The sequence below is a fragment of the Electrophorus electricus genome, chromosome 6 (assembly GCF_041902795.1).
Source record: "Electrophorus electricus isolate QZ-2024a chromosome 6, ASM4190279v1, whole genome shotgun sequence".
NCBI lineage: Eukaryota > Metazoa > Chordata > Actinopteri > Gymnotiformes > Gymnotidae > Electrophorus > Electrophorus electricus.
This window is the reverse complement of record NC_137502.1, coordinates 32,422,917-32,449,555: the sequence shown is the minus strand read 5'-3', so window position 1 is coordinate 32,449,555 and position 26,639 is coordinate 32,422,917. Positions and strand designations below refer to the sequence as shown.

Genomic DNA, 26,639 nt, shown 5'->3' with positions numbered 1-26,639 from the left:
AACACTCTTTAAATCTGACCCCTGCTTTGGTTCTAGCCTCACGGTATCCTAAAAACTCCTCTGTAATGCTGCTGTTTGGACCCAAGGTGGCACTGTGGGGATGTGGTGGGCGCCACCCTTTGTAAGCGGGTGTAGACGTAGAAATGGGGGCTAGGCAGGTCAGTATGGAGGGTTAGCCGAGGCCTGGCGCGGGGAGGTTAAGGTGAGCTGGGGTCGGAGCCTTCGTTCAGCGTGTTGAAGTGCACAGACAGCGCCTCTTCCTCGGGGTTCGGGGGTCGTCGGAACTCCTCTTTGGTTGCCAGGTAACCCACCAGCACCACAAAACAGACCAACAGCAGGCCCAGGATATTGGCCAAGGCCTCTGCGCCTGGATTGGGGGGACTAACACGACAGCAGACATCACACTCACGTACAACTCGCTGAGGACATCGAGGAGGTTAATGGTACTGCGGTGACAGGTGTTTCAAAAACAACAGTAGTAGTAATAATACAAAATAGTGGTATTCATCCATACCTAAATGGAAATGATTGTTACATTTGAATGTGTTGCGCTCTGGAAATAATCTCAGAGGCTGACATGGAACAAAACTTCATAATTATTTCTCTGGGTTTTTTTTTTTTTTTTTAAGTCTTAGTCTTAGAGAGACTGAAGTTCGAAGCCACAAGCTGCACAGCCCATCAGTGCTTTTACTGCACACATCAATAAAAGTGACCGACAACCACTGCGCTCCTATAACGTTATCAGGATGGAGTTAAGAGAAAAGCACAGTGACTCACCGCACCGGCTGACTCATTCCCTCAACAGCCCTCATGTCTTGGCCATGTGACTCTCATCGAGCCCTGATCGAGCCAATCACCAAAATCCTTTTTTTCCCTTATAAAGCAGCATTTTAGAGCAGTGGTTGTGAAGTGGCACTATCCTAAATTATCTTTTCAGCCTGTTAAAAACTGGGGGCATGGGTGGCAGCACTCGCGTGGCTAATAAATGCTCTGATTTTCGAATAGGAAGGCCACTGTCTGGTTTCCAGCAGGTGACTCGCCTGCACAAGGATTTAGGCCAGGGGTGCCCCCCGCCCGAAGGCCAGCGTCTGACACACCAAAGGAAAAATCTGACCATAACAGGCAAATTATGAATGCTAATAAGCTCCAGTTGCCATTATGTTAAAGTAAACCAATACTCACTCACAGTTAGCAATGTCACCCCTTTTGGGCAAGCTGCATGCTGTGCTGAATATTTATTGTACCCCTCAGTCAATACATTAGCTAGTTATGCCATGTGAGTCAACTCAGGTGTGTCAAGGCAGGGAAATGACAGTGCAGAGGTGGGTGGGGCAATAAGGGGACCTACTCACCGAGAACTGAAGATCACCTCCGTGATGCCCATGAGGGAGGTGGCCACGCTGGTGGCGAGCAACACCAGCCCAAAGAAGGCGTGCAGGGGCAGGTACCAGGTCCGCATGGTGGCTGACGCCCAGGGGAACAGGAAGAAGGACAGCCCCAGCAGCCACTGCACAGGAAGTGACGGAGAAAAACTGGACTCCATCCCAACCACTACAAGATTTCAACTTGAACGTAAAAGGGTGTTTTCTTATAACCACAACATTCAGGTGTTTGAGACAAAACACAGGCAGGAAAACTGGATCTGTTTCAATCCCTCTACACCAAGCTTTTAACATTTCTAGCCCACCATTCTTACATGGCTTAAAAACTGACCCAGCATTATCAGACAGGAATCTACCACTGAAGAGCAGGGAGCTGGCACGGCCTTGTTCTGCAGAAGCCAGCCAGCCAAACGAACTGCCAAGCCGCGTCGCGTGAGGATGGTCTCCTTGGTTCCCAGGGTTTTCAGCCTTTTTCAGGCATATTGTGGATTACATCCAGCCAAGAACCAAAATCTCCACATCTTTTGCCACCATTTTCAGAACTCCTACTAGAGGACTGCCAGAAGTGCACGCATGAAAAAAGCAGATATTGGTGGTTCAGGTGTTAGGGAGGCGGGACTGAGAGGCCAGGTGTGGGTGGTTCAGGTGTTAGGGAGGCGGGACTGAGAGGCCAGGTGTGGGTGGTTCAGGTGTTAGGGAGGCGGGACTGAGAGGCCAGGTGTGGGTGGTTCAGGTGTTAGGGAGGCGGGACTGAGAGGCCAGGTGTGGGTGGTTCAGGTGTTAGGGAGGCGGGACTGAGAGGCCAGGTGTGCTCACCTGCAGAAAGAAGAGCACGAAGGTGAGCATCCCGCACCAGCTGTGCAGAGACTGCATGTTGGAGAAGTTGTTTTTGTTGTGGTAATCAAACACTGCTACCAGCCCTGAGGAGAGAACAGCAGTGTCATTACCTGGTGTTTACATCCACCGGTGGCTCAAATAAATAAGTCTTCCTCTCGTCCGCCTTCTGCTTCTCTCTCTCACGCCTGCTTTAGGTCATGAGAGGAATAGCATAAGGTGGACCACATATAGCGCATGTAAGTACAGTTTGACAGACAACAGTCCAAACTTACCCACGATGCTGATGACGAGGGCCATCATGTGGATGAGAGCATGGAGAATCTTCACCGAGCGCTTACTCTCGTTTCTGAACACGCGGTACACCAGTACACCTAGCGCAGAGACAACAGCAGCCACACTGATGTCTGATTCAAATCATGCCAATGCCTGCAGCCAGACAGCTTTGGAGATCGGTAATGTAACGAGGTGAAAAAAAGGATGCTAGCATTTTTTTTTGTGTGTTTCTGTTGGCATTAAACTTTCAGCAAGAGCTAAAATAAACATAAAATGAGACCTTAATCCAGAGTTAGCAATATCGCTAACAGAGTTCAATCTACTAGCATTAAGAAAATGAGATAAAAACAACTGGTGTTGACTAGTCATTTTTCAAAGCTGCCCGTGTTAGCCATCAGCTATAAATACTAATAGCATCTAATGCTAATTTGAACTAATTCTTTAACAATATGAACTGTTCTCTTAATAATTTGATGCCCTTAAACCCTGTGACAGGATGAGAGGAAGCGTGCCAGATGAGAGCAGAGCTCCCCTCGGGCCTGTGGGAACGACTCAACCCTTAATGAAACAATGACCTTTCAGGTTTGCTGGCCTAATTGGATTGCCGTAGTAAAAGCTGAGGAGATTAGAGGAACAAAACGCGCCTGTTCCTCCATGGGGTCTGACGCGCTGCCCCATGGCCAAGCAACAAATCTCCCTTAATTACAGCCACCGAAGACAAAGCAGCAAATCCTGTTTCAAATTAAGAAGCGAACCAAGCGTCCACGTCAGCCGTGGCAGAGGGTAGCAGAGCAGTGTCTTGACCATTCCCAGTCACTAACGAAACACCATGGTCCCAGCGGTCAGTGAAGGGCAAACACAGCACGCCAGTTCACCTAAGGTCGTCTCTTATCGCAGTCTTCCTGCTGCTTGTACTGTGTACTTGGGGAGACGCACGTTCGAGCAGTCACCATGTTGTCAGGCTTTCACCTCACGCAGTGTGACATTGGGATGTTTTATTTTACAATATTTAGCATTTGTATAAATATTGTACAACTAACAAATAATCTATGAGAAATCAGACAGAGCCACCCTGTGTGTGTGTGTGTGTGTGTGTGTGTAAAAGCCAATGATTTCCTTCAGTCTAAAACACGCCTGTTCCTGATCTAGTTTTGAGCAGCTCTTTCCCCTGGGTAGTCAAGGTATCTGAGCGTGCTGTACTGAGCAGCAACGCCCTCTGTGTGGAACGGTCAAGCTCCGCCCCCGGATGGGACCAAGCACCAGGTTGCCAGGCCGCCGCTCGGCAACATGGCTGCACGCGTGATGACCGGAGCAGGGACCAAGTCCCCTCGAGTGAAAACGCAGGAGCGGCCCACGTTTATGCTGATGTGACCTTCGTGACCCATGTTTACAGCCTTGGGTCTCGAGAAATGCCACCTGTATGCAATACTGTAGATAAGCTTTCGCTGTGTGTGTGTGTGGGTGTGTGTGGGTGTGTGTGTGCGCATGAGCGAGAGATTTTCCACTGGTGTCAGAATCAACTGTCATTTCTATGTAAACTGTTTTATTTGTACAGTACATGCAGGCCAAGCCAGCTGAACTAAGCTGTGGTTGGCGAAGTTGGTGATTGGTGCCTGATCCACACCCCTCATGTTCCCCTACTCTTTTAGATCCGGTACAATAATCTTGCCTGCACTAATTCCTTCAGCTAAAGGAACAGCCCAGCACAAAATCACAATGTTTCAAACTGTAAAATGGAAAACGGCTAAGCGCTACTGCCCATTAGCTTCCATTTGCTGTCTGCAACGCTAGCATGTTCGTGTGGCGTGCGCCTCGAAGCGGTCATCTCACCGTCTCCGTAGAGGAAGACCAGGCCCATGACCATGCAGAGCGGGTGGACGTTAAACTGCAGCCTGGAACCATCCCAGGCGTAGCCGCCGCCATAGTGGCCCATCCACACTCCCGTCATCACGATGCAGGCCACGCCCAGCACCTGGGAACCCACCACGTACCACGGCAGGGTCTGCACTCCCGCCTGACCCCACGCCATCCTCTCCATGAGCTCTAGGGTGGAGATAAAGAGAGGGGAGAACGGGGCGGGTGACTGAGCAAGAGAGGAATAAGAGAGAGAGAGAGAGAGAGAGAGAGAGAGAGAGAGAGAGAGAGAGAGAGAAGCACAACATGTGAAATCCATTTTAATGATAACACTCCACGGAAATGGACTGATGAACTGGATAAGCGGCGCACGATTCGCCTGCCAGGTAAACATGCAACACGGATGCAGGAAATGACCGGCTCGCCGAGTGCCGTGTAGGCTACATGTAATCACGTCTGAAGCTTAGGTTACGTCAGTATTTGCAGGCAGGAGAGTAAAAACAACAGACAGCGGGAAAGAAACTATGAACTGGGGACCAACTGCCATGACGTGCAGATCGCGTCTGTCCTCAAGGAAAAAGATCAAACAATAACTGCTAAGCTTAACCGTAAGAGCTAATAAACGAGATGTAATTAGTCCGATGCGTTTGAAGTTGACTTGCGAGACTGCCACGACTGCTTGACAGTGGGCCTCACACCGAGAAGCCGGACAGACAACAGTTTGGCCAGGTTGAGTCTGTCGGAAAGCTTGGCACCCTAAACAGCAGCCACACACGCTGGTGCGTAAATGATGCAGTTCTGCCTCACCACGGTACTGGATACGAGTTGCTTGAAGCAAGTTTCTTAAAGTCATGTCTGTCCAATGCGCACGTCGTTTACCGATCACTCCCAAAGTCACATTACACGAAACGTTACTTCATTTAGTGCACGTTTGTTTAATGAGATATGTCTGTTTTTTACTCCAGCCAAACCCAGTTAGATCAGACTAATACTCAGACCTAACAGGTAGGTATAGCCAAGCCACAACTGAACCTCACAACTCGCCAGCAACACTGAGCAATTCTACGTGTTTAATCTACAAACAGGTGAACCGTAGAAACACGAGCTTACCTGCGCGGCTCACCTGATCTCGCGCCACCCAGCGCCTCGCGAGCGAGAAAGCGTTCTCCACCAGCTCGTGCAAGCCTCACCCGACTAGGATCGCTTTAACCCGTGCGCCAAATGTCACTCCTCAGCGGTTCATTTCGCGGAAAAGCGCTACGAGCATCTGCCTTGTCTGCGGGGACCAGTTGGTCGGTTCTCGTTTTTCACCTAGATGCGCTCGCCCATGAATCTTTGATGGACAGGCGACTGCGAGCGGAGGGGCGGTTGTTGGACACGCCCATGCGCGGAGTAATCCGTGCTCGGTTGCCATGGCAACTAGAGGTTTGCGTAATGGATGTTGATGCGAGGTAGTTTCAACAAAATAAAGAATATTAAAGCTGCTGTTAATACTTCACTGTAAGATTTGCATATAATTTAAATATATTTACTTGTACAGCAATAGCACAAGTATGACTGCGATAACAGTCGCACTACAGACCTACTCACTGATCCTGATTATACTTTATGCCATATCATGTCATAAATAATATACATTATTTTGGGCAAATTATCACTAACCGTATATGTTTTTGTTCCATGTTGGCTTCGTCCTCTCATTTTAATTCGTGACAGTATAAATAAACAGTATAAATCGAACTGGAATACTAAATAAACTACAACTACACACCTACAAATACGTTTTTGTCAGGTCTTTTTCTGCTTCCAGAAAAAGAATTAGCTTAAAATATCGTTTGAACAAACCCCATTCACAATCATACATCTATGTTGTATGAGGCGCTGAACCAGTGCTTTCCAAATGTCTTTCACTGTATTTTCATACGACGAGAGTTAACCACAAGAGGGGGACCAAGAGTTGCCCGTACATATAGTACATATTGCTCACGGTCAAGTGGTTTTATTAGTATTTAGCAGAGCTATTTAATAAAATATAACATCTACCAGAGCATTAGCAATCATTAGAAAGGGAGATTCAGAGCCTACACACGTGTGTGTGTGTGTGTTTGTGCACACACACTGGTGGCATACAGTGCCAGATATAATAGAATAAAAGTTTTTAATACAATATATATTAATTACTTCTTCCTCAAAAACACCCTTTTAAATATCTCTTGGATCGAGTGGTTTGGCATGATCTTTGACACTAAAGCTCCCCTCCTCATTAATAATACATTTAAATGTACTCTTACTTCCTATCTTTATCCTTTCATTTCCTGTTGCTTGGCTGGGAGAGGGGGGGAGTGCGGAATATGACATTTTGAGCACTTCTGCAGATTGCAGTGACTCACGACTGACTCACCGTTCTGTGGTCCGCATATATATTTAGGAACACTCTCTCTTATTCTCTTTCTCTTCCCCCCCCCTCTCTCTCTCTCTCCCTATCTATCTCTCTCTCTCTCTCTCTCTCTCTCTCTCTCTCTCTCTCTCTCTCTCTCTCTCTCATAGCTTCATTCATAAAATCCAACCCCCTTTGCCAGCCTCTTCGTCTAAGGGGTTACATCCAAGATCTGCAATTTCTGGTATTCCATCCCAGAGCGAGAGATAAAGAGAGCGAGAGCGAGAGCGAGAGCGAGAGAGAGAGAGAGAGAGAGAGAGAGAGAGAGAGAGAGAGAGAAAATGGTGTCTCCCACTGCAAAATTATGGGCACAGTGTGTCTTGTGCCAGTTACCTGATGGCCATTCCCTCCTGGGAACGGGAGTGAGCCAGTGATGTATCTCTGCTGATACGGAGTAAACTTGGTCCTGACGTTTTTTTCCTCGGCCTTGCAGAATTCTCTACTGCAGAGCTGTGTGGTCTATTCCAGCCTATTTCACATTATAATTCTTCTTCTTTTCTTCCTCCACTGTCTGCATTGGTAAGAAGCACCTCGCACACCTGAACCTCACACCCCTGAACCTCACGCACCTGAACCTCACGCACCTGACACATTCCACTCAGCCATTATGCCCATGCATGCGTGCATCATGCAGTAGCTTGGTGGTAATATGCAGAGCAGGAGTTGTTAGGGCTGATACAAACATCGGGCCCACTACCTCATCATTCATGTTCTTACCCCTTTTTAGAGACATACACATTCAGCACAAGGTCATAGTTTTGTGTGTGTGTGTGTGTGAGTGTGTGTGTGTGTGTGTGTGTGTGTGTGAGATGTGATCTGTTTTCAGATCACGCTGTTAATGCTAAAGGCTAGCCTGCCTGCGGCACAGCAACGTGCTGCGTCGCCATGGCGACAGGCTCCCTGCACTGCTGGTGATGGCGTTTCCAATGCCAAGGCAACTGCAGAGAGAGAGAGAGAGAGAGAGAGAGAGAGAGGGAGGGAGGGAGGGAGAAAGATAGAGAGAGAGAACAACCTGTCCTCTAACTGAACAAAAGCAACAGGGGGCGGTGGGAGGGAGGTGAGAGGTCAAGGAGGGCACTCTGGTGCACTGCCTGTCTGCTAAATTCATTTTCCCACACTAACAATGTGGTTTAATGCCACTGGGCACGTCATGAGGGCTTCTTACATCAGCATAATATTAGGTAATCTGAAGTCATAGAAACATTACATCATAACGGAGTGTGTGAATGCTATCCCGGCATTCCTGTTATACGCTTTAAACACACAGTGTGAGCTCTTTATTCTTGAAGATCATTTTTAGAAGTCTTGGCCATTTTCCTTTGTGTGGCAAAAAAAAGAAACCAGCTTTTAGTCTCATAAACAAACATAATCAGTTTAAAGCCACAGATGGTTTGTTTTCTAAGTCGCTACCATGTCATAGCTGTGTAATCCCAGCCTGAAGCATGTGTTTCCTAAAGAGTGTCACTGGCCCATTTCTCCAAAGGTACACTGCCACACAGCACAAACGCACAACTGTGAAACAGCAACATGATCAATTCTCATGGTTCATGAGCTCGCAGTTAAGATGGCAGCCCATCCTGGTGGGACCTCTAACGTGAGCGCAAGTCCCAAGCCTCTCAGCCCTGTCCTTTTCTTTTCCTGAGCCCTTTTGATGAGCCTTTCACATGCCCTCTGTAGCAAGAAGCAAAAACGAGTCGCTGTGATGAACAAAGAAAGCAAACCAGTCAGGAATAATTACGCGTTTGCGGCTGGCACCTGGAAGCACTGTGCAATCTGTCCATCCACGGAACTGTTCGGTCATGTAATGAGTTTATTGTTGTCTAATGACAGTAAAACAAGTGTAACGGGTCATGGAGCCCTGAGAGTTGGGCTGCACAGCAGGTGAATCCTGGGTATAACATCAGCAGTCTGAGAGAGAAAAGAGTGGATGATAAAAGCTCTTGGAGAACTGATGTCATACTGATGTCAGTGTATTTTTGTGTGTGTTTTAATGAACGTACTGGAGAGACTATAACCATGGTGTGTGTGTGAGTGTGTGTGTGTGTGTGTGTGTGTGTGTGTGTGTGTGTGCGCGCGCGCGCGCGCGCGTGTGCGGGTGTGTATGGGTGTGTGTGTGCGCGTGTGTGAGTGTTTTACACATCCACTTTTTTTTCTCTGTGTGCTATTGGTGACTCATAGCTGCTAGAACTGCAGACTGCTCTCCATGGAGACCAACAGCTCACTCATGCACACACACACACACACACACACACACACACAGAGAGAGAACGAAAACCTGGGTCAGTTTTGCCCTTTGCATGCAGTAATCTGAATGAGATGAGCTGTCTTCAGATCAGCCCTCATTCTGTCAAAAGCTACAGTGAGGACATTGTACAAAACAGTAGCTATTTATCCAGGAGAAAATCGCCTGAGCTGTCGACAGTAGTGGCCTAATTATCACAAAGTGATGAGGCGATTACTCCCAGAACTGGAAAACGCATAGCCGGCATAAACAGAGATGTACAAGCAGTGCTGGATTACCAGTAAGGCAGAGTGGGCACTGGCCTATGGGCCCCACAGCTCTTAGGGGCCCCATGACAACGGATTAAAACAAACAAACTAGGAGATAATTTGTGAGGGGGCCCTGAGATTTCAACTGCCTAGAGGACTCCACAGGATTTAATCTGGTACTGGGTATAAGTTAAAAAAAGGCCTGCTGTCTTTTCCTATGACTATAATGATTAATTTATTTCATTTATATTAAGTGACTATAATGATTTCCCTAATTAAATTTACCATCTTATTTAGCTAATTAGCAATTCCAGGGGCCTGGAACAAAGTCCTGGATAGAACAAAGTCCTGGACAGAACAAAGTAACGGTCAGGACAAAGTAATGGTCAGGACAAAGTAACGGTCAGGTCAATGACTTTCTAAATCCTACCCATCCACCTTTTAGCTTTCATGTTTAATTTTTATGTTGAAAATGGTGGTAGTATTATTATTAAATATATTTTGTTATATTAATATTTAAATTGTCAAAGCTTTATCAGGCCAGCAATAACATACTGGCTGGCTACTAATGGTCTGGCTGGCACTCAGCTCACCTGTCCTGTGTGGTAGGGCAGTGGTAGCTCAGTGGTTAAGGTACTTGCCTAGTAATTAGAAGCTTGCTGGTTCAACCATTGCCACTGTTGGGCGCCTGAGCAAGACCCTCAATTGCTCAAGTTCTGCTGAGTCATAATTGTAAGTTGCTTTGGGTTAAAAAAAATTTAGCTAAATGCTGTAAATGTAAATGAAGCTTCATTCCAGACAGGTGTGGTGTTTGGCCTGTATGGAAAGGTGCCTGGCTCAATTCTTCCAGCCTGTACCTTACCGGTAACCTTACTGCGAGCTTTGTCTGGACTCACTTCTACCAGGACTCGCGAGCGTCTGCCGTTGTTCCCCGCGAGAAGCTTCTCCTTCACCTGCACCTCCTCGTGTGCGAGACGGAGAGCTTTTATCGAACATGCTCCCGCCACGCCCCGATCCTGGTTTCTTCTCTCCACCATCGGAAGAGGAGAACAAACACTCGATTGTTTGGCGCCTGACGCAGATTCGCGAGAGCTGGTTTTCGTACGCCACGGGTTTATTTTTAGCGCCCGCGTCTGTAGACGCGCGGCCACTGATTGCGCCTCGCGGGGCTCTCGCGTGAATGAGCCGCCGATGTAAGCGAGCTAACGGCCTCCCGTACTGCAGGGTATGACGTCTGCACTGCTCTCGCTAAGGTCGCTGTTAAAATAGCCATTACTGCTGAAAACAAAAACACTCAGGTGAATGTATTGGAAAGTTTTGTGCACGTGGGTGTGCGTGATTTTGTTTGTGTGCGAATATTTGTGAATGTGACGAGTGTGTATGTGCCGCGTGTCATGGCGCTTGTGACTGCACGGGTTAGTCTTACAGAGTGGATCTGTGTGCACGTGTGTGTGTGTACATGTGACAAGAGAGTGCATGTGCATTCATATGAAAGCTGTTTGACACCGCGCATGCTTTAATGGGGGAGTGTGTGACAGTGTGTGCCAGAGGACCAGCACAGGTTGGTGACACATGCGCATGGCTGAAGAACATAAACAGACAGCTGGGTGCATCCATACCGGGCGTGGAAAAGAAAGTACACAGCCATTAAAGAAGGAAACTGTGTGTGTGTGTGTGTGTGTGTGTGTGTGTGTGTGGTTGAGATCGGAAGAGCACAAATGTATTGTTATTTCAGTGAAATAATGACTCAAGTAAACGGAAGAAGAACGAACAGGAGTTTTAAATGTACTCGCTTAAAATAAATACAGAATGTCACTGTAATTTATATCAGCATGCTGAAGTGTGTTATTTCGTATTCTCTTTGTGATGCGTTTTAATTAAAATAATCAAAGGTCAAAGCTGAGCGGCATGACAAATAAGCTTAAAGAAGGAAACGGAAACTATGATTGACTGACTAAACTGAAAAGTAGATTCGTTTATAACACACACACACACATATATAATTAAGTACACGTAACTATGCAAATGAAACTTGTTACTACTCGTCTCATGTGTGCATGCGTGAACATGCATGTACATTGTGTGTGTGCGTGTGTGTGTGGCTGAGATGTTGCCAGATCGTTGCTGAGGGCTTGTCTCCTCCTCAAATGGAAACCTCACCCGACTCACTACAGTAGGCTACATGGGGGGAGGGGAGGTTGCATGGGAGGTGACACAGAGACAGAGAGACAGACAATGGGTGTTTAAAATGGACCTTGTTTGGACTCGCTAAGTATTTAATACACAACTGCAGTAAGTAGGTACCAGACGTGAGTAGCCTGTCTTTGACATTAAAAGCTGAGGTGGAGCGTCTTCATTAAAAGACAGTTGTGTTTTTCCATTCATTTTAATTTCTGCGACAGAAGCAATGAGGTTATAGGCTATAAACGCTGGGTCTGCATGAATAAATGGCACATTAGGAGATCCTTCTCTCGCTCAGGGTTTATATCCCTTGCACGGCCTGGTCGTGCCGCGGTGCAGAGACCGGGGGCGTCCCGGTCCGAACCGCTAACAACGCCGTCGGCCCGTGCGGCGCGCAGAGCGGGTATGAACCACGCAGCTTTGACTCCGACGCGGGCTCGCGGCCGACCTTACGCGCGTGGTACGCGGCCTGCCGCGCGCTTTTAGTCTCGCGATCTATTTTTAGAACCGCACAATCGTGGGTCACGTGACGGGAGGGGGGGGGAACCGACGTCACTAATGTTGTTGTTGGTGGAGGAGCTGCAAATATGGAGGAGAGAGAGTTGTGACAGAAAACCTCACACTTTTCACGGAAAAAAGATTCGCCAGAGCGATAAACGGGAACGACCGGCGCGGCCGAAAAGTGAGCGTCGGCGAGGAGAACGGCGAGAGGAGTACTGTTATCAGGTTTGAAAATAACGTCTGTTTTGTCAGATAACGACAGATTATTTGTTAGGTTAGCCCTTCCAGATCCTCTCAGTTGACAGTCAGGTTCCCACAGAGCTGGCGACGGCTAAAGCTAAACCATCCGCTGTGCTAGTTAGGTTAGTTGACGGCTTTACGTTGGCGCTGGTTGTTTCCTTATTACAGTGGCCGTTGCGTAGTTCGCCAACAGACTCGAACAAATGGTAAGTTTGTGTCTCTGAGTCCAACAAGCTGCCCGACCAGGCGACGTGTTCCCGTGCAGCGGTAGCCGTGACACTGTCTGGTCGCATCGCCTCTCCGTCTCCTTGAGTTATGGCTGTAAACTTAGTTATGGCTGTAAACTCAGCCCTCCCGTCTCCTTTAGTTATGGCTGTAAACTCAGCCCTCTCGTCTCCTGTGATCACTGACCAGCCTTTAGTCCTGCTGGCCCCTACGCGTCTGAGATAAGTACATTAGCAGAGTACAGGTCCCCGTTTCAGGATGACATTACAGTACAGGTCCCCGTTTCAGGATGACATTAGGCGGTTATATTGCTGAACAAATCAGTGCTTTCCTTTGGCAGCGTGTCTTAACTGTGAGGTGTCATGGGAACAGTTTCACCACTGTGCTAGTCGTTATGACGTTTGATGCCTGCTTGCTGATTTGGACGTAGATTTGCCTTGTCGTTGGCCGGTTAATCGGTTAATCCGTCGGTAAATTAGCAGGTGGTGTTATAACATGTCGCTAGCTGGATAACTGCAGACATGACTCCGCACAGAGGATACGAAGGCATTACTGTCCTCAGCTCTCCCACGAGTCCTAGAAAGACATCACATTAGACATCGGCTCGTATCAATACGAGTTTTATCTATCATAAATACTGTGTTAACCTCAAATTGAAAACATTAAAATAGTATATTCTTACAGCACAATATGTCGATCTTAAAATATTTTAGCTTTTTTTTTTTATTATTGTAGGTGACTGCAATATTTTGACACTAAAAGAGTCAATTGTATTTAAAATCCACTGCAGGTATTGTACTTACTTCAAGTGGTGAAGGAAAGTGGACTAATCTGACGTAATTTCTCAGAGGTCCGTGTCAGTGACCCTGCTCAAGGGAGGCCTCCCTCTTCTGCTGCTGTAGTGAAGTAGGTGGATGGATGGATGGAGGCTTCACTGCCATTGCAGACAAATGTCAGTTTTCCCCTTGATTATATCTAGTTAGCATGATCTCAACATCTGTAACTGAAGTCAGTTCAGGTTAAGGGGCTTTCGTTAGACTCCTTTTTCTGTAACAACGTTATTTTCCGCATGTTCTTACATGTGGAATTAGCAGGTTGTGAGTTAACAGTCTCAGATCTCAGCATGGACACTTCTGAATTCAGTTTTGTTTCAGAGACAGCATGGACAAGGCCATGGGTTCTCAAATTTGACCTTTCTAGAATGTGCTCACTTCTCAAAGATTAGAGCCAAACAATATATTGTTTGTTACTCATTATCACAATGTTAAATAATTAATAATACTGAGTCCTTTTACAAATTTCAAACTTTTTGTTGTGGGTTGTGAGCATCCTGACCAATCTCCCAGACCAAGATTCTGTGGGTGTTTTTATGAATCACAGCATTCACATGAGCGAATAGTGTAAATAATCTAATGTAAATAATCTAATCTAAATAATGCCGGCCAACGTTTAACCGTATTATGTCAAGCATTCAGCAGTGTGTTATGCATTTCACAATCATATAATTGCAATACAATCAACATATCCATGTCGACTTCTTGTAGCCCTATCCGTTACGAAGCTTCATTCAGCAATGTAAAGGTGATCATGGGAATTTGTAGTCTGGGGCTTATTTCTGAGTCTGACTGACAACATGGCACCACGTGTCAGTGGGGGAGAGGCTGTAAAGGCCCTCTGGTCATGTCTCCGTGTTATTTGATGTGCTAGGGGAAGTGCCCCTTCCCCACAAATGGGAGGGCCGATTCCACTGCTCTGTTTGTCCAGGGGATACTGTGGCCTGGAAGTTTGTGCCACAGATCTTGCTTCTCCTAGTCAAATTCTAGTCTTGAATCATTATATGAGGAGCACCGAAACTGGTCTCAGATCTGCTGTTAAGAGTGGTATTTACTCTGGAGCCATTGGTCTTGGTTCGTTTTACTTGTTTGTCTCTACCATTAGATGCTTCAAGGAAAGGCCACTAATGCTTAAAGGTATTACAGCCATCCATCTGTTTTAGAAGAAGGATGAAACATAGTCAGAGCAGGAACCTGATGGTTTTGTTCCCTCTTGAAATCTTTTTGGGTTAAATACCATTATAGACAGGATGGGTGACCGTAGAGCAGTGAAACATTTCATAACTAGACCTCTGGCATCCTTCAGAATGAGTCTAGTACTGTTATGTTCGATTGAGGGGAGCAGGAATGAATTCATCATTTCTGTAGTTTCGGTCAAAACGGGACTAGAATTCAACATGTACCAAGATATATTTCTGAAGATACCTTAGACGTCGTGTTGAAATTGAAACAGACGGAACACGTCCATTTTAAGCCCTATTGAAACGTGTCTTGCTAAACGAGCTTGAGTGGTTTTAATCATTGTTAACCAAGTTATGATTGGTCGAGGGAAGGAAGGAGGGAGGGAGGGAGAGGGAGAGAGAGAGAGAGAGAGAGAGCGAGAAGGATGAAAAGGAAGAGAGGGAGAGAGAGAGACAGATAGACAGACAGACAGACAGAGAGAATCTCCTCATTTAGCTTGCTGTAAAGAGTACAAAAGGTACTCTTCAGCTGTTTGGGTGCAAGAGGATCAGTTGCCATTGGTTAGACAGGAACATGGCCATTACGCTGAAGTGTTGCAAAAGCCACAATTGTTAATGTGGCATAATAACTGTATTCAAATAATAACATAATAACTTTTAAACGTTAACCGTTAAATGCTGAAATAAATCTCTTGCTTTAGAATCACAGAAAAGCCCAACCAGGAATCGTCTCAGCTACTTTTGGCTAACAGAGCCTCTTAAACACACTAGCACACACCTCCTGAAATGCACAGAAGTGTTTGCCATACGCTTTGTTAGTTGCTTCTGAGTTAGCCCTGAGTCAACCACACTGCTGATGTTGGCGTTAATTGATTGTGGTTTTAATGTAGCACTGCATTGCGTGAAGAATGTCACAGCAGGCCCTGATGGTCTTCATCGGAGAGTGAACTGTGCAGTCATAACGAACCTGAGCCGTGTGGTTTGTGACCTGCACTGATTGGCTTTGAACGGTTTCAAAGGAGCGGACTTTGGTCATGTTTTCTGGGAAATTGTATCACACATGTTTATAGTAAATATGAGGCATTAGTTTATTGTTGCCACTCAAGCAAATCTACTTTACCTAAGCAAAACAGAACCACTGTGTTTGTCTTTGTGCTTGTCTTTCTGTGTGTGTGTGTGTGTGTGTGTGTGTGTGTGTGTCTCTCTCTCTCTCTCTCTCTCTCTGTCTCTCCGTGTGTGCGTGTGTGCGTGTGTGCGTGTGTGCGTGTGTGCGTGTGTGCGTGCGTGCGTGCGTGTGTGTGTGCGTGCGTGCGTGCACGTGTGTGTATGTCATAAGAACTTGTCCAACCTCTTTTACTAATCTCCAAGACGACCTCTCTGTACTGATATGAATCAGGCTGGGGGCTGGGCCTAGTTTCTCCTTAGCATCATAATGTGACATTCACTTTGTCAGCATGTGCTATTGGCACATACACACAGTCTAAAGAGCCTAAATCTAAATCTAAAATTAGTGGAAGATTTGGGACCTTATTTTTAAAATGTAATGGATGGCGTTGCCTTCTGCTGTACCGTACTTGGCTGTTGCCCAAGAAACTATGGTGGGAGCTAGTGAGGAAGAGTACAGAGAGAGGACCAGGATAGGAGTGAGGAAGAGTACAGAGAGAGGACCCGGATAGGAGTGAGGAAGAGTACAGAGAGAGGACCAGGACAGGAGTGAGGAAGAGTACAGAGAGAGGACCAGGACAGGAGTGAGGAAGAGTACAGAGAGAGGACCAGGACAGGAGTGAGGAAGAGTACAGAGAGAGGACCAGGACAGGAGTGAGGAAGAGTACAGAGAGAGGACCCGGATAGGAGTGAGGAAGAGTACAGAAAGAGGACCCGGATAGGAGTGAGGAAGAGTACAGAGAGAGGACCCGGATAGGAGTGAGGAAGAGTACAGAGAGAGGACCCGGATAGGAGTGCAGGAGAGTGGAAAATTCCAGGTATTTCAGAGACCTGCATTTTAAAACAGATGTTTCCTTGGCAGTACGGCATGCGTGACCTATGCCCTCTCAGACCCCCCCCTCTCCACAGCTCCCAGGCGGTACAGGACTCTGAGGTAATGTGATGATACGCCCTGAGCTGTAATCGAGGGGCTTTAACACAGCTGTTATCTGACTCAGGTTTGGTTGTTGTGTTACGACGTGACTCTCTGCAGATGTAGTGTATAATTAGATCCAGAATTAGGGTTAAGCGTGAATGTTGGGTAAGATATCCATTACGTTTGACCCATGACACTGCTGGGACCTCAGAGGTGTTGTGAGCCTTTGGCCCTCTGAGTTTGGCAGTGTTTGGCCCCCAGGGATGTGTCTTTGGCCCTTGGAGTTGGGAGTTGTTTTCTGCGCGGTTCTGCCCAAAGATATGCGGATCTTGCTCCGGTACTGGGGAGACGGGCGGCGGCTGGGGCGAACCCTGGGAACCTGTAGACTCGAACCGTGGGTCGCGGCACGGACCCAGTGCAGGTTCAGTATGGCATGAGCCTGTATCTGCCCTGTTTGTGGAGGATTTTAGTCCTACGTGTTAAAAAGATCAGAGTGCTGACACCACACGTTGGGGCCAGGTGATTTCTTTTTTCTTCACTTTATACTATCATTGATATTTTTTGTTTTAAATGTAAAGGTGACATTTCAGACTCGGGTGTTTAGCAGGAGTATATAAGGAGCTTCACTATGCACTTTCCTGTGATAAGCATTGACAGGTCATGTTATTTTTAACTAGACACAATAATGTCATATAATGTAATAAAATCAAAACCTGATAATGCAGTCAGCATACTGACATTAGGTTTGTTTGAGCCAAATCACTTTCAGTTACACTCTTTGAGCCAAATCACTTTCAGTTACACTCTTACTTCTTGTTTGAGTGTCTGCGTGTTTCGGATGTCATGTGGAGAGTCCTGCGCTGGGAGTAGCAGGATCTGCAAACGTACAGTAGAACGGCCACCGACAGTGAAATATGCGCTTAAATGTGCATCTTTGTGAAAAATCGCCAGAATTCATGACTTAAGGGTCCATTTGTGAACAGAATGTATAGCACATTGGTTTTCACACTGAAGAAACTGTATTTTAAAAAAAATCAAAACCAAACTGTGGTTTGCCATCGTTGGCACGGTTCATTGCCAGGCTGGGCCTACTCTGTGTCTGCGGAGCCAGCTGTGGGCGTGAACTCTAATAGGAAGTCCCTGGGGATTCGCTGCCGCTCTGTGCTGTGGGTGGCTCCGGCGGCGTGCTGCGAGGCCGGCCAGCGTGGAGGTCTGGACCGTGGCAGACGTGTCTCCCCGCCCCCGTTTCAGAGGACGGCCCCCTCCCACGAAGCTGGCCCGCTGCCGCAGCCGCTACACTCCAGGGACTGGCGGGGAGAGATCAGCCCATCTGCCAGCCTTCACACACACACACACACACACACACACACACTCGTACGTAAGCTCTTACCTAGAAAGAGCAATGCTAACACAGTGGATAATAATGAATGAAGAAGAGCAGGGTGTGTTAGCATGAGGTCATGCATGAGGAAGACTGTGGTCAAGAACCTCTTCTTTTCAGCATCCTGCAGCGCCGTGAGCGCATCCAACTCCTCTCACGCAGCAGGTCTGGTGCCATAGCTGGTTACCCTACCTTTCCCGGGCTGCATCAGGCGTGTCGGGGAGGTTCATGGACAGGTAGGCTGTAGTGTTTGGCCGTTTCCGAATCTGTCACTCGATGTGGAATGGTGTTGCGTCTTCTGTCATGCCTGTGAAAGGAAGCTGTCTCTTAGCAGAGGGCACCTTGTTAAACATTTTAAAAATGCAAGTGATGTGAGAGATAATTAAAACAGATGCTTGAAATTTACTTGGAGAGGTAGTCAAACCTCCGGCCGCGTGACGTCCCCGCGCCGCGTCTCCCCCTTCGCGGCGTCTTCCCGCTCTGAGAGCCTGCCTAGCTAGCCTCGCTGCTCTGTGCTTCACCGCCTCGCGGGAGGGTGACGTCACGGACCCCAGCACTCCCTGGGTTACCTGGCAGCCGTCACCTGCTTCGCGAGGGATGCCCCCCCCCCCCCTTAACGAACGACGCCTGGCCCGCTTGTCCCCCTGAGCTGTCCTCCTCCGGTCTCGCTCTATGCAGAGGGAGATCAGGAAGCAGCAATGCCTCAAGGTGTGGAGTTGTTTTAATCCCAGCGCGCTCGCCATTAGGATTATACTGCCTCGAGCTCTCTGCCCTTCCACCCAGCTGGAGCTAGACACTCTCAAATAAGCGACCGCGAGATGCCGCGTTGTTCGCGTGAGCGGAAACAGCCACATGCTCCAACCTTTGAACTCCGGCTGCCTGATGCTGATTGGCTGGCATGGCTGTGTGGATCAGAGAGCAGAGCAGGGCTGAGTGATGAAATGGTATCGTGATATATTGCGTGATCACAAACATGGTATTGCAAAATACACTCGGTAGAACTCGGGCTAATGTTACTGCAGACGATTGTGCACTTTTGTGGGATGTGGTGGTCAGGTTTTGCTCGGGGCTTTGAATGCAAAGCACCTCGTGGAGTTCTTTCGTAAGTCATTCATCGGCCTATAGTAAGCCGAACTTTCTTCACAAGTGTGAGCTCTTAGTACTGAAACACAGACCCTGTGTGGACTTGGCGTCAGTGACGCGGTGTGTCCTTGTTCTAGCACTTGGGCTCTTGCCTGATAGAACATGACTAATGGAGTGAAGGAAATGCATGTTTCTACATGGTTAACATTTGGCATACAGGTTAATACAGTGTTAATATCTAAGGGAGTTTTAATATGTATTGTTAGGTACCACGGCTGAGGATGAGGGTAAGAGACAATAAATATTAAACAACTCAAATTCAGTAAGCGATTCTGACAGCAGCGCAGTGAGGAACCTTTTGCACGTTGGGGTTTGCCGGTAGAGTTACACGGCCTCTTCTGTGTTGGTATTCTGGTGTCGTATGTAACACAGCGATGGTGCCTTATCCCAGCCATCTGGATCTGGCTGAGTCATCCAGCGTACCCACCAATCACAGCAGCAGAAGCAGAAGCCTGTCCCGTTACGTCACGGTCCATCGCCAGATGTCAGCTGGGACACACACTCGCGCTGGAGGAGTTAAATGCTGGTCAGAGACGGAGAGGTGGAGAGAGAGAAAGATTAAAAGAGAAAGATGTAGGAGAGTTAAAGTGATGGCGGAGCAGAGATGGCCAGAGAGAGAGAAATCACAGCAGTGTGGATGTAGAGGCTTGGAGCGTTGAGGCCTACAGCAGAGTGCCAGCTCGCTCAGGCCAGACCAACGCTCTGCAGCTACTCCCCAAACATACACACACACACACACACACATGCGTGCGCGCCGAAGCCGTTGTCCTCCGAGCCGCAGCGCTCCCGACCCGGTCCACGTTTTGGCGCCGTCCCTGCTCTCCGAACACCAGCACGCACCAGCCCATAGCACTCCTGTAGCGACGGGCCGAATGCAGGTAACGCAGAGCTTTGGAGCAGGAACAGAGCAGAAACAGAAACTGGCAGGGGAGGGCAGGGTTTGGACCAGGCAGTTCTCTTCCACATGCCTCTAGCTTGTTTCATGGGACCTCTGAAAATGGCTCCAGAGAGAGCCAACATTTACATCGCAAGAAGAAATTTGGACATTTATGGACTTGGCTGGGGGGAATCTAGTAAACATGTTTTTTTTTTCCATTTCGTCATATTGCTGCACTTATGGTCATTGCTAATCTCAGTGTAATCATTTTATGTAGTTTTTTTCTGTCATGATGTGAGAGTGATGTATTTTAAACAGACACAGCAGTGTAATGAGGTTCTATATAAGTACTGTGTGCATGCATCTCTCACAGCTGTTTGTCTTTTAAATCATATGTTCGCAGTTAGGACACAAACTCGCTTAACGACCCAAGGAGCCTAAGTCTGTTTTTTTTTTCTAGTGAGGTCAGTCTTGCTCTTCTGGGCGACCGTGTGTCCTGCAAATACCGCTCCAGAGTCCAGTAAATGACGACTACTTCTTTTGCCAGGTGCCAGGTTTTTCCTCCCCGTTCTGATGTAAACTGGGTGGTTGTCGTGTGACATAAAGCTGACGAGCCTCGCACAGACTGCCCTGGCTTCCTCACTTTTAGAGGTCCGAGCATCCTAGATAGTAGTATCATGGTTTGCTTTGTAGTGTTTGTGCATGCGGATTAGCGTACTAAATTTGACCCTGAGATGGCATCTTGGACCATTATGAATGAACTGTAAACATATCGAAATGCCATTCAGTCAGCATTCGTGCACGAGTCCTTATTGGTTGATTTGCACATGACGTCACGATGGTACTGTGCTCACACAGCATGCATTTTTAACCTTAATGGGTTTTGGTGACAGTCTAAGACCACTGTGCACCTAACATTCACGTTTATTACATTATAATGCCACCTCGAGGTAGAGGACAGGTGAAAACCTCTGACACTTTCACTGTCACTCGTGCTCAGATAAGCGGCAGGACGCAAGGAGGGCGAGTGAGCTGGCACCCAGGCCGGAGACGCCACACACCATCTGGTTATTGTCTCATTAGCAACGCTGACCAAATGGCCATGTACTTTACTGTCCTGAGAGCAGGACTGGAATCGCTACACCTTAAACCGCCGCTGTGACCAACCCCTGAACCTGCACGTGCTGATAAGGGGGTGTTTTGTGCACTTTTTGAACATTTTTTTTTAAATGCTTGAAATGTGAGTAGAGTTGGGGAGAAAAACTCTAGTTAGTTAGTTAGTTGGTTAGCTACCCTCAGGCATCTGACTTCAGTTAGCCTGGCAGTTTTTTTAAAATATTTTTTTAGTGCAGTTTACAAACGTGAAATATTGATATTGCTGTCTTATGGATGTTTCCAGTGCAAACACTGCATGCATTATTCATATTGCTTTGATTTATATTGAAATAACTTTCTGGAGTACAGTAACAGTGCTCCGGAAGCGTGGTTTCATAACGTCATTAATGGAAGGTTAGACACCACCAGACAGCTCGATATATTTGAAAAATATACGGTTATTTATAATGTACTTATAATGTACTATGGGAATTTTAATTCAGCCTGGTATAATTTGGAGGCTGATTTAGGTTAATAATTATTGATTATAAATTTACATCTTTTATTGATTAGATTTGGATGTACAGTAGCTGCAAGGGAAAAAAACCCAACATCATCAGAACAACTTTCTTTCAGATACATTACCAGCGTAGTATTTTTGTGCTGAGCTATTTGTGAGGGTGGGGGGTAAGTACTGGAAACGTGGGGTCAGGAACTGCCCCGTTAGGAGGCAGGGAGAATGGGACTGAGCCGTGCAGCACTTTCTGTGAGTGCAGTTGCATGCTCTGGCCAGCAGGTGAGGCCAGAGGACACTGTGGCACCCAGACCTGGGTCTCATCAGAGCAGTTATGAAGTCTTCCCACAGTCAAGCTTCTGCAGAGCTGTATATGTCACGTGCGATGATGACGCAAATAATAATGTATTCATAAAAACAATGCATTTTAATATCACATTGACCACATTTTTTATTATGTATTCAGAACACCTTTACCAGTTTTATTGTTCTTTATGAAACAGTATTGATAGTATTTTTGTTATAATGGACTTGAAATTGTGGTTTTGTTATGGGGGTTTTTTTTGTCTCCACCTTGTTTTAAATATTTTTGAATTCATATTTCAAATGACTTCATTGATCATTTCTATTCTGGTGACATCAGCTTCAAACCTTCCATTCATTATGCAGTAATATTTGTTATTGATTTGAACAGTAAAATATTGGCTGCCATGCACGTGACCACTTGGATCAGAGGGTATGAAAGCACTCTCAGTGCCATTAGCCTGGGGCATTAGTCTGCTTGTAGTCTCATGGGTAGCGTGGGTAATGCAAAACCCCTGCGGTGTGTGCAGTTGCTGCTGAGCAGCATGGGTAATGCGCGGCCGCTGCTCGGTAGCGTGGGTAATGTAGTACCCTGCTCTGCGTGCCCAGCCTCTGCTAGGCAGCGTGGGTAATGCAGCACTACAGTTCGCTCGTCTCCACAGACCAGGGGCTGGGTGAGTCATCCCATTAGCTGCGCTCTGTCAATCTGCTGCCCCCTCTCTGGAGAAAGAGCTCTGGAGCGCCAGAACTCCTCCGCCAGCACAGCGGCGGGGGTATGCGCCGCCCTTCCGCTGTGGTGGCCGGCAGGTGCTCTCCTCCTAGAGGAGGCGCGAGACCACTTCTCATCAATGACTTTACAGTACTTCTCTTTTCAAACATTTTTTTAAAAGCTTGAGGTTCTGGTGTCCACCCCCCTTAGAAACTCTTAGCGCACTTGTCTCTCCTGACATTGGCGGTGAGGTTTAGACTTTTGCCACGGTTTAGATTTAGATTTGGTGTTTCGTGCGGCAGACACATGGTGATATGGCACAGTTCTGTGACTTCACAGATTGCTTTGTAGCATTTTAAAATTCAGTGACCAGTTCTGGGATGGGTTTCTGTGCTGGCAGATGAGTTGGATCTGGTTTGTTCTAGCACATTTAGGGGATGTATAAAAAGCAGCTGTGGGCTTGGATGGCTTTGTGCCGGTGCCCGGTTAACTGTCTTGTCTGTGCCTTTTGCAGTGACGCCCTGCTGACACCTCTGGCCATGGCTGACGCTGACGCTGACGCCCAGCGCTGAGCCACCCCCCACCCCCCCACCAGACGGACACGCCCCTTTTCTCACTCACACACACACGGAAGCACGTCTGTCTGCGACGCTCTGTCGGCCGCCGGCTCCAGTCGCTCGCGGAGTCTCTCAGCCAGTGGGGAGGACACAGGGCAGCTCTGTCCATGAACTCGTCCAACACGCCAGGTAAGGACCCTCTAACTCTGATCTAACAGCTCTCCTCCTGAGGACACGCCACGACAGCGCGTGTGCACACAGTTCGACTTTGGTTCTGTGTCATCCCTGGTATAGCTAAGGCTGATTCAGGGCCCACTGACTCTGGCTGACTCTAATTGGTGTTTATGGTGTTCCAGTGGAGTTGGCTGACTCTGATTGGTGTTTACAGTGTTCCAGAGGAGTTGGCTGACTCTGATTGGTGTTTACAGTGTTCCAGAGGAGTTGGCTGACTCTGATTGGTGTTTACAATGTTCCAGTGGAGTGTACTAAGAGTGATTGAATGATATCAGTAAACCCTCCCTCCTTGCTGGGAGCTTGTTTCATTGGGACCAAAATGATACACAAGTGTGTGCGTGTGTGTGCGTGCGCGCATTTCCGTGCGTGGGGGGGGGGGTACATATTTCAGTTTGGCAGGACAGGACACAGGAGACACCGTCAGAAACTGAGGACAAGTCTTTGATGGTTCAGAAATAAAAGGCTGAATCTGTTGTAACCTGTATTAGAAGGCTTGTGTGAATGGGGCTGGCGTTTCGTCCTGCTAGCCCAGGCTGTTTGTGACCAGGACCAGTCACAGTACCACTAGGGCCACACTGTTGTGCTGGCAGGATGATGGGAAGGTGCTTCAGTACTACTGGGCTCGCCGTAACTACTGAGCGTCTGTCTCTGTCAGCACTTCTGTTTTTACACCTGACGTTTTTCATGGCTTGCCTTTAGAAGGCGTCTGCTGAGTCCACTCAACGGAAGCGCCCGTTCCTCTGACCCGCCCCGCTCTCCCGGCAGGTCGCCGCGACCCGTCCGTCCGCCGCGTGACACGGACTCTGTGGTCACGGACGCGCTGGAGCACGGCGACCTCTGCGGCCCTCCCTCTGACTGCAGGGAGGCGCGTCTCTCTTCTCACCCGATCAGACTGGCGTTTCCGTAGGCCAGAGTTCTCAATCTCGCAGCGCGGTGTGGTGCAGTGCCGAAGCACGCTGCACGTGTACAGCACCTTAAAAATCAATCCGTCCGTTAGGAGGAAAAAAACCCCACTAAACTGTGCAACGCCTTGTTCCTTGAGGTCTGTTTGAGACACACTGGTATATGAATGTGATTGCGGGGAAGCTGGGCTTTAAAAATAGATCAGCTATTAAGTGGGAATGTTCAGGATTTACTGTCTCTTGTAATTACGCAGTTATAAAACAAAGTCTGGGTTTTTAACATTAAGTGGTGTTGGCCCAGACTTCATCATTCCTATTACAGAACTGCACTGACTAATGACTCCTAAGACAGTATACACTGCATTAATTCTGCATGTGCTGCCAACTCCTCCTATGGTGTTCTTTACATGGGAATTTTCCTTTCCACGGTGAAAACGGCAAAGTCAGTCGGCATCCTGCTGGAATTTACATTTTTTTTATTTCGGTCTTAATGTTTGTTGCCGGGAAAACCGACACGGTTCCCTTTGTCTAGTTTAACGGAGGATCTCAGCGGAGCGACAGTATTACCGAACTGCTCCAAGGGAGCACTGCTGGTGCGTCTGGCCGTCTAGGGTGTAGCTCCTGAGAGAGGCGTGCTGCCGCCGGATTGGCAGACGCCGCGGCACGGTCCATTCGGAGATGGGGCCTTGTAGAGAATGATCGTTTGACATTGACAGAGGAGGTTTGGCCAGCTTCACGTCTACTTTTGCTCACTGATGGTACAAACAGCGGCGAGCGTGCTTCATCCGGAGTTTCCCCCACTCTACTTGGGCTAAAGGTTTCCATGGACTCATGCAGAGCAGAATACGTCTGATATATGAAACACATCCACCTTCTGTTCATCATGTTAAACGCATTTTGAAATCAACCCGGTAGCATTCAACGGTCTCTACCCTCCTTGCTTTTACTTTTCACTGTGTGTTAACTCAGATATTTACTGTTAATGTTTTTAACCTTTACTGGGATCACACATACACTTTGGCGTGTTTGGTTAGTGTGCACTTCGTGGAGCTTTTATCACCTGTAACCAGGCTTTCTGGGAATACTAGTTCTGCCCCTGGTCGTCTGTAAATACAAGCTCCACCCCTCTTCTTGTCTGTAAATACAAGCTCCGCCCCTCTGTTCGTCTGAAAATACAAGCTCCGCCCCGCTCGCCTGCCGTCCCCGATGTACTGTAAACGAACAGTAGTGGCCGCTTTGCATCTTGCCACGCCTCCTGCGCACTCCATACGTGCTCCGCCCCTCGCTTAAACCCAGCGCGGGATTTTTCCCGTGGTGAGAACGCGGCTTACGGCGGCTGTCCTTGTCGTGTGTGTAAATGTGTGTGACGGGGCAACTCCAGACAACGTTTGGGCCCGGCAAACTTCGTGGCGATGACGGCCACCTGCGCGGTTGCCATCACGTGACCGTGATGCTGCAGTAACGCGGTATCATCAGAGCATCGTGATGCGTATCATTATAGTCCAGCTTGCGCAATATATCACAATAGAGCTCCAAGGCCCAGAGCCTTTCTCCTGATCTCCGTGTACGTCGCACCCTCGCCCTCCAGCCTCAAACACGCCTACGTGCTCCCATCACTCACTGCCTCCATCCCAAACAAACCCCCCCCAGGCTCTCGCCTCTCCCCCCGCCTCCGTGCGTTCTAATTAGAAGTGGTGACGGTCGCCCGGACCTTTATTAACCCTCCATCCCTCCGGTGACGTCTTTGAATGTCACTGGATACCGTGGCAACCCCTACTTGTTTCTCCCCTCTCCTCACCAACACTGCCCCGAGGGCTGGCAATTCATTGGTCCTTCCTCTCCGTGTGTGTGTGGGGGGCTCTGTGTGTGTGTGGGGGGCTCTGTGTGTGTGGGGGGCTCTGTGTGTGTGTGGGGGGGGGCTCTGTGTGTGTGTGGGGGGGGGCTCTGTGTGTGTGTGGGGGGGGCTCTGTGTGTGTGTGGGGGGGGCTCTGTGTGTGTGGGGGGGGCTCTGTGTGTGTGTGGGGGGCTCTGTGTGTGTGTGGGGGGCTCTGTATGTGTGGGGGGGCTCTGTATGTGTAGGGGGGCTCTGTGTGTGGGGGGGCTCTGTGTGTGTGTGGGGGGGGCTCTGTGTGTGGGGGGGGCTCTGTGTGTGGGGGGGCTCTGTGTGTGTGTGGGGGCTCTGTGTGTGTGTGTTGGGGGGCTCTGTGTGTGTGGGGGGGGGCTCTGTGTGTGTGTGTGTGTGTGTGTGTATGGGGGGCTCTGTGTGTGGGGGGGCTCTGTGTGTGTGTGTGTGTGTGTGTGTGGGGCTCTGTGTGTGTGTGTGTGTGTGTGTGTGGGGGGCTCTGTGTGTGTGTGTGTGGGGCTCTGTGTGTGTGTGTGTGTGTGTGTGTGGGGCTGTGTGGCTGTGTGT

The 26,639-nt window shown here is 48.2% G+C and overlaps 2 protein-coding genes and 1 long non-coding RNA gene across 9 annotated transcripts in view; 1 reads left to right on the top strand and 2 right to left on the bottom strand.

The window, feature by feature from the left end:
• The window catches only part of cyb561 (cytochrome b561), a 6,691-nt gene extending 979 nt beyond the window's left edge, over positions 1-5,712 (bottom strand). Inside the window, exons 1-6 of one of the 4 annotated variants that reach the window (XM_027021808.3) lie at positions 5,470-5,712; positions 4,323-4,575; positions 2,492-2,590; positions 2,199-2,302; positions 1,353-1,507; positions 1-381 (exon numbers count right to left, since the gene is read on the bottom strand). The exon at positions 1-381 is cut by the window's left edge and continues 979 nt beyond it. In XM_027021808.3, the coding sequence (XP_026877609.1) occupies positions 198-381; positions 1,353-1,507; positions 2,199-2,302; positions 2,492-2,590; positions 4,323-4,530 (750 nt within the window). In that variant the 5' untranslated portion in view covers positions 4,531-4,575; positions 5,470-5,712 and the 3' untranslated portion in view covers positions 1-197. Of the gene's footprint in view, positions 382-1,352; positions 1,508-2,198; positions 2,303-2,491; positions 2,591-4,322; positions 4,576-5,456 lie in introns of all 4 variants that reach the window. The other 3 variants (XM_027021809.3, XM_027021805.3, XM_027021806.3) reach the window with 3 other exon arrangements.
• Positions 5,713-12,016: 6,304 nt separating this feature from the next.
• The window catches only part of hdac5 (histone deacetylase 5), a 62,968-nt gene continuing 48,345 nt past the window's right edge, over positions 12,017-26,639 (top strand). Inside the window, exons 1-3 of one of the 4 annotated variants that reach the window (XM_081716534.1) lie at positions 12,017-12,180; positions 13,211-13,326; positions 23,051-23,282. In XM_081716534.1, the coding sequence (XP_081572660.1) occupies positions 23,261-23,282 (22 nt within the window). In that variant the 5' untranslated portion in view covers positions 12,017-12,180; positions 13,211-13,326; positions 23,051-23,260. Of the gene's footprint in view, positions 12,181-12,279; positions 12,402-13,210; positions 13,327-13,353; positions 13,373-23,050; positions 23,283-26,639 lie in introns of those variants that run through there. The other 3 variants (XM_027021818.3, XM_035525003.2, XM_081716535.1) reach the window with 3 other exon arrangements.
• On the bottom strand, positions 17,367-18,450 carry LOC145658662 (uncharacterized). Its single transcript, XR_014124355.1, has 3 exons — positions 18,302-18,450; positions 18,088-18,202; positions 17,367-17,852 (listed from the first exon to the last, which is right to left on the bottom strand). It is a non-coding gene; the product is annotated as an uncharacterized LOC145658662 (long non-coding RNA).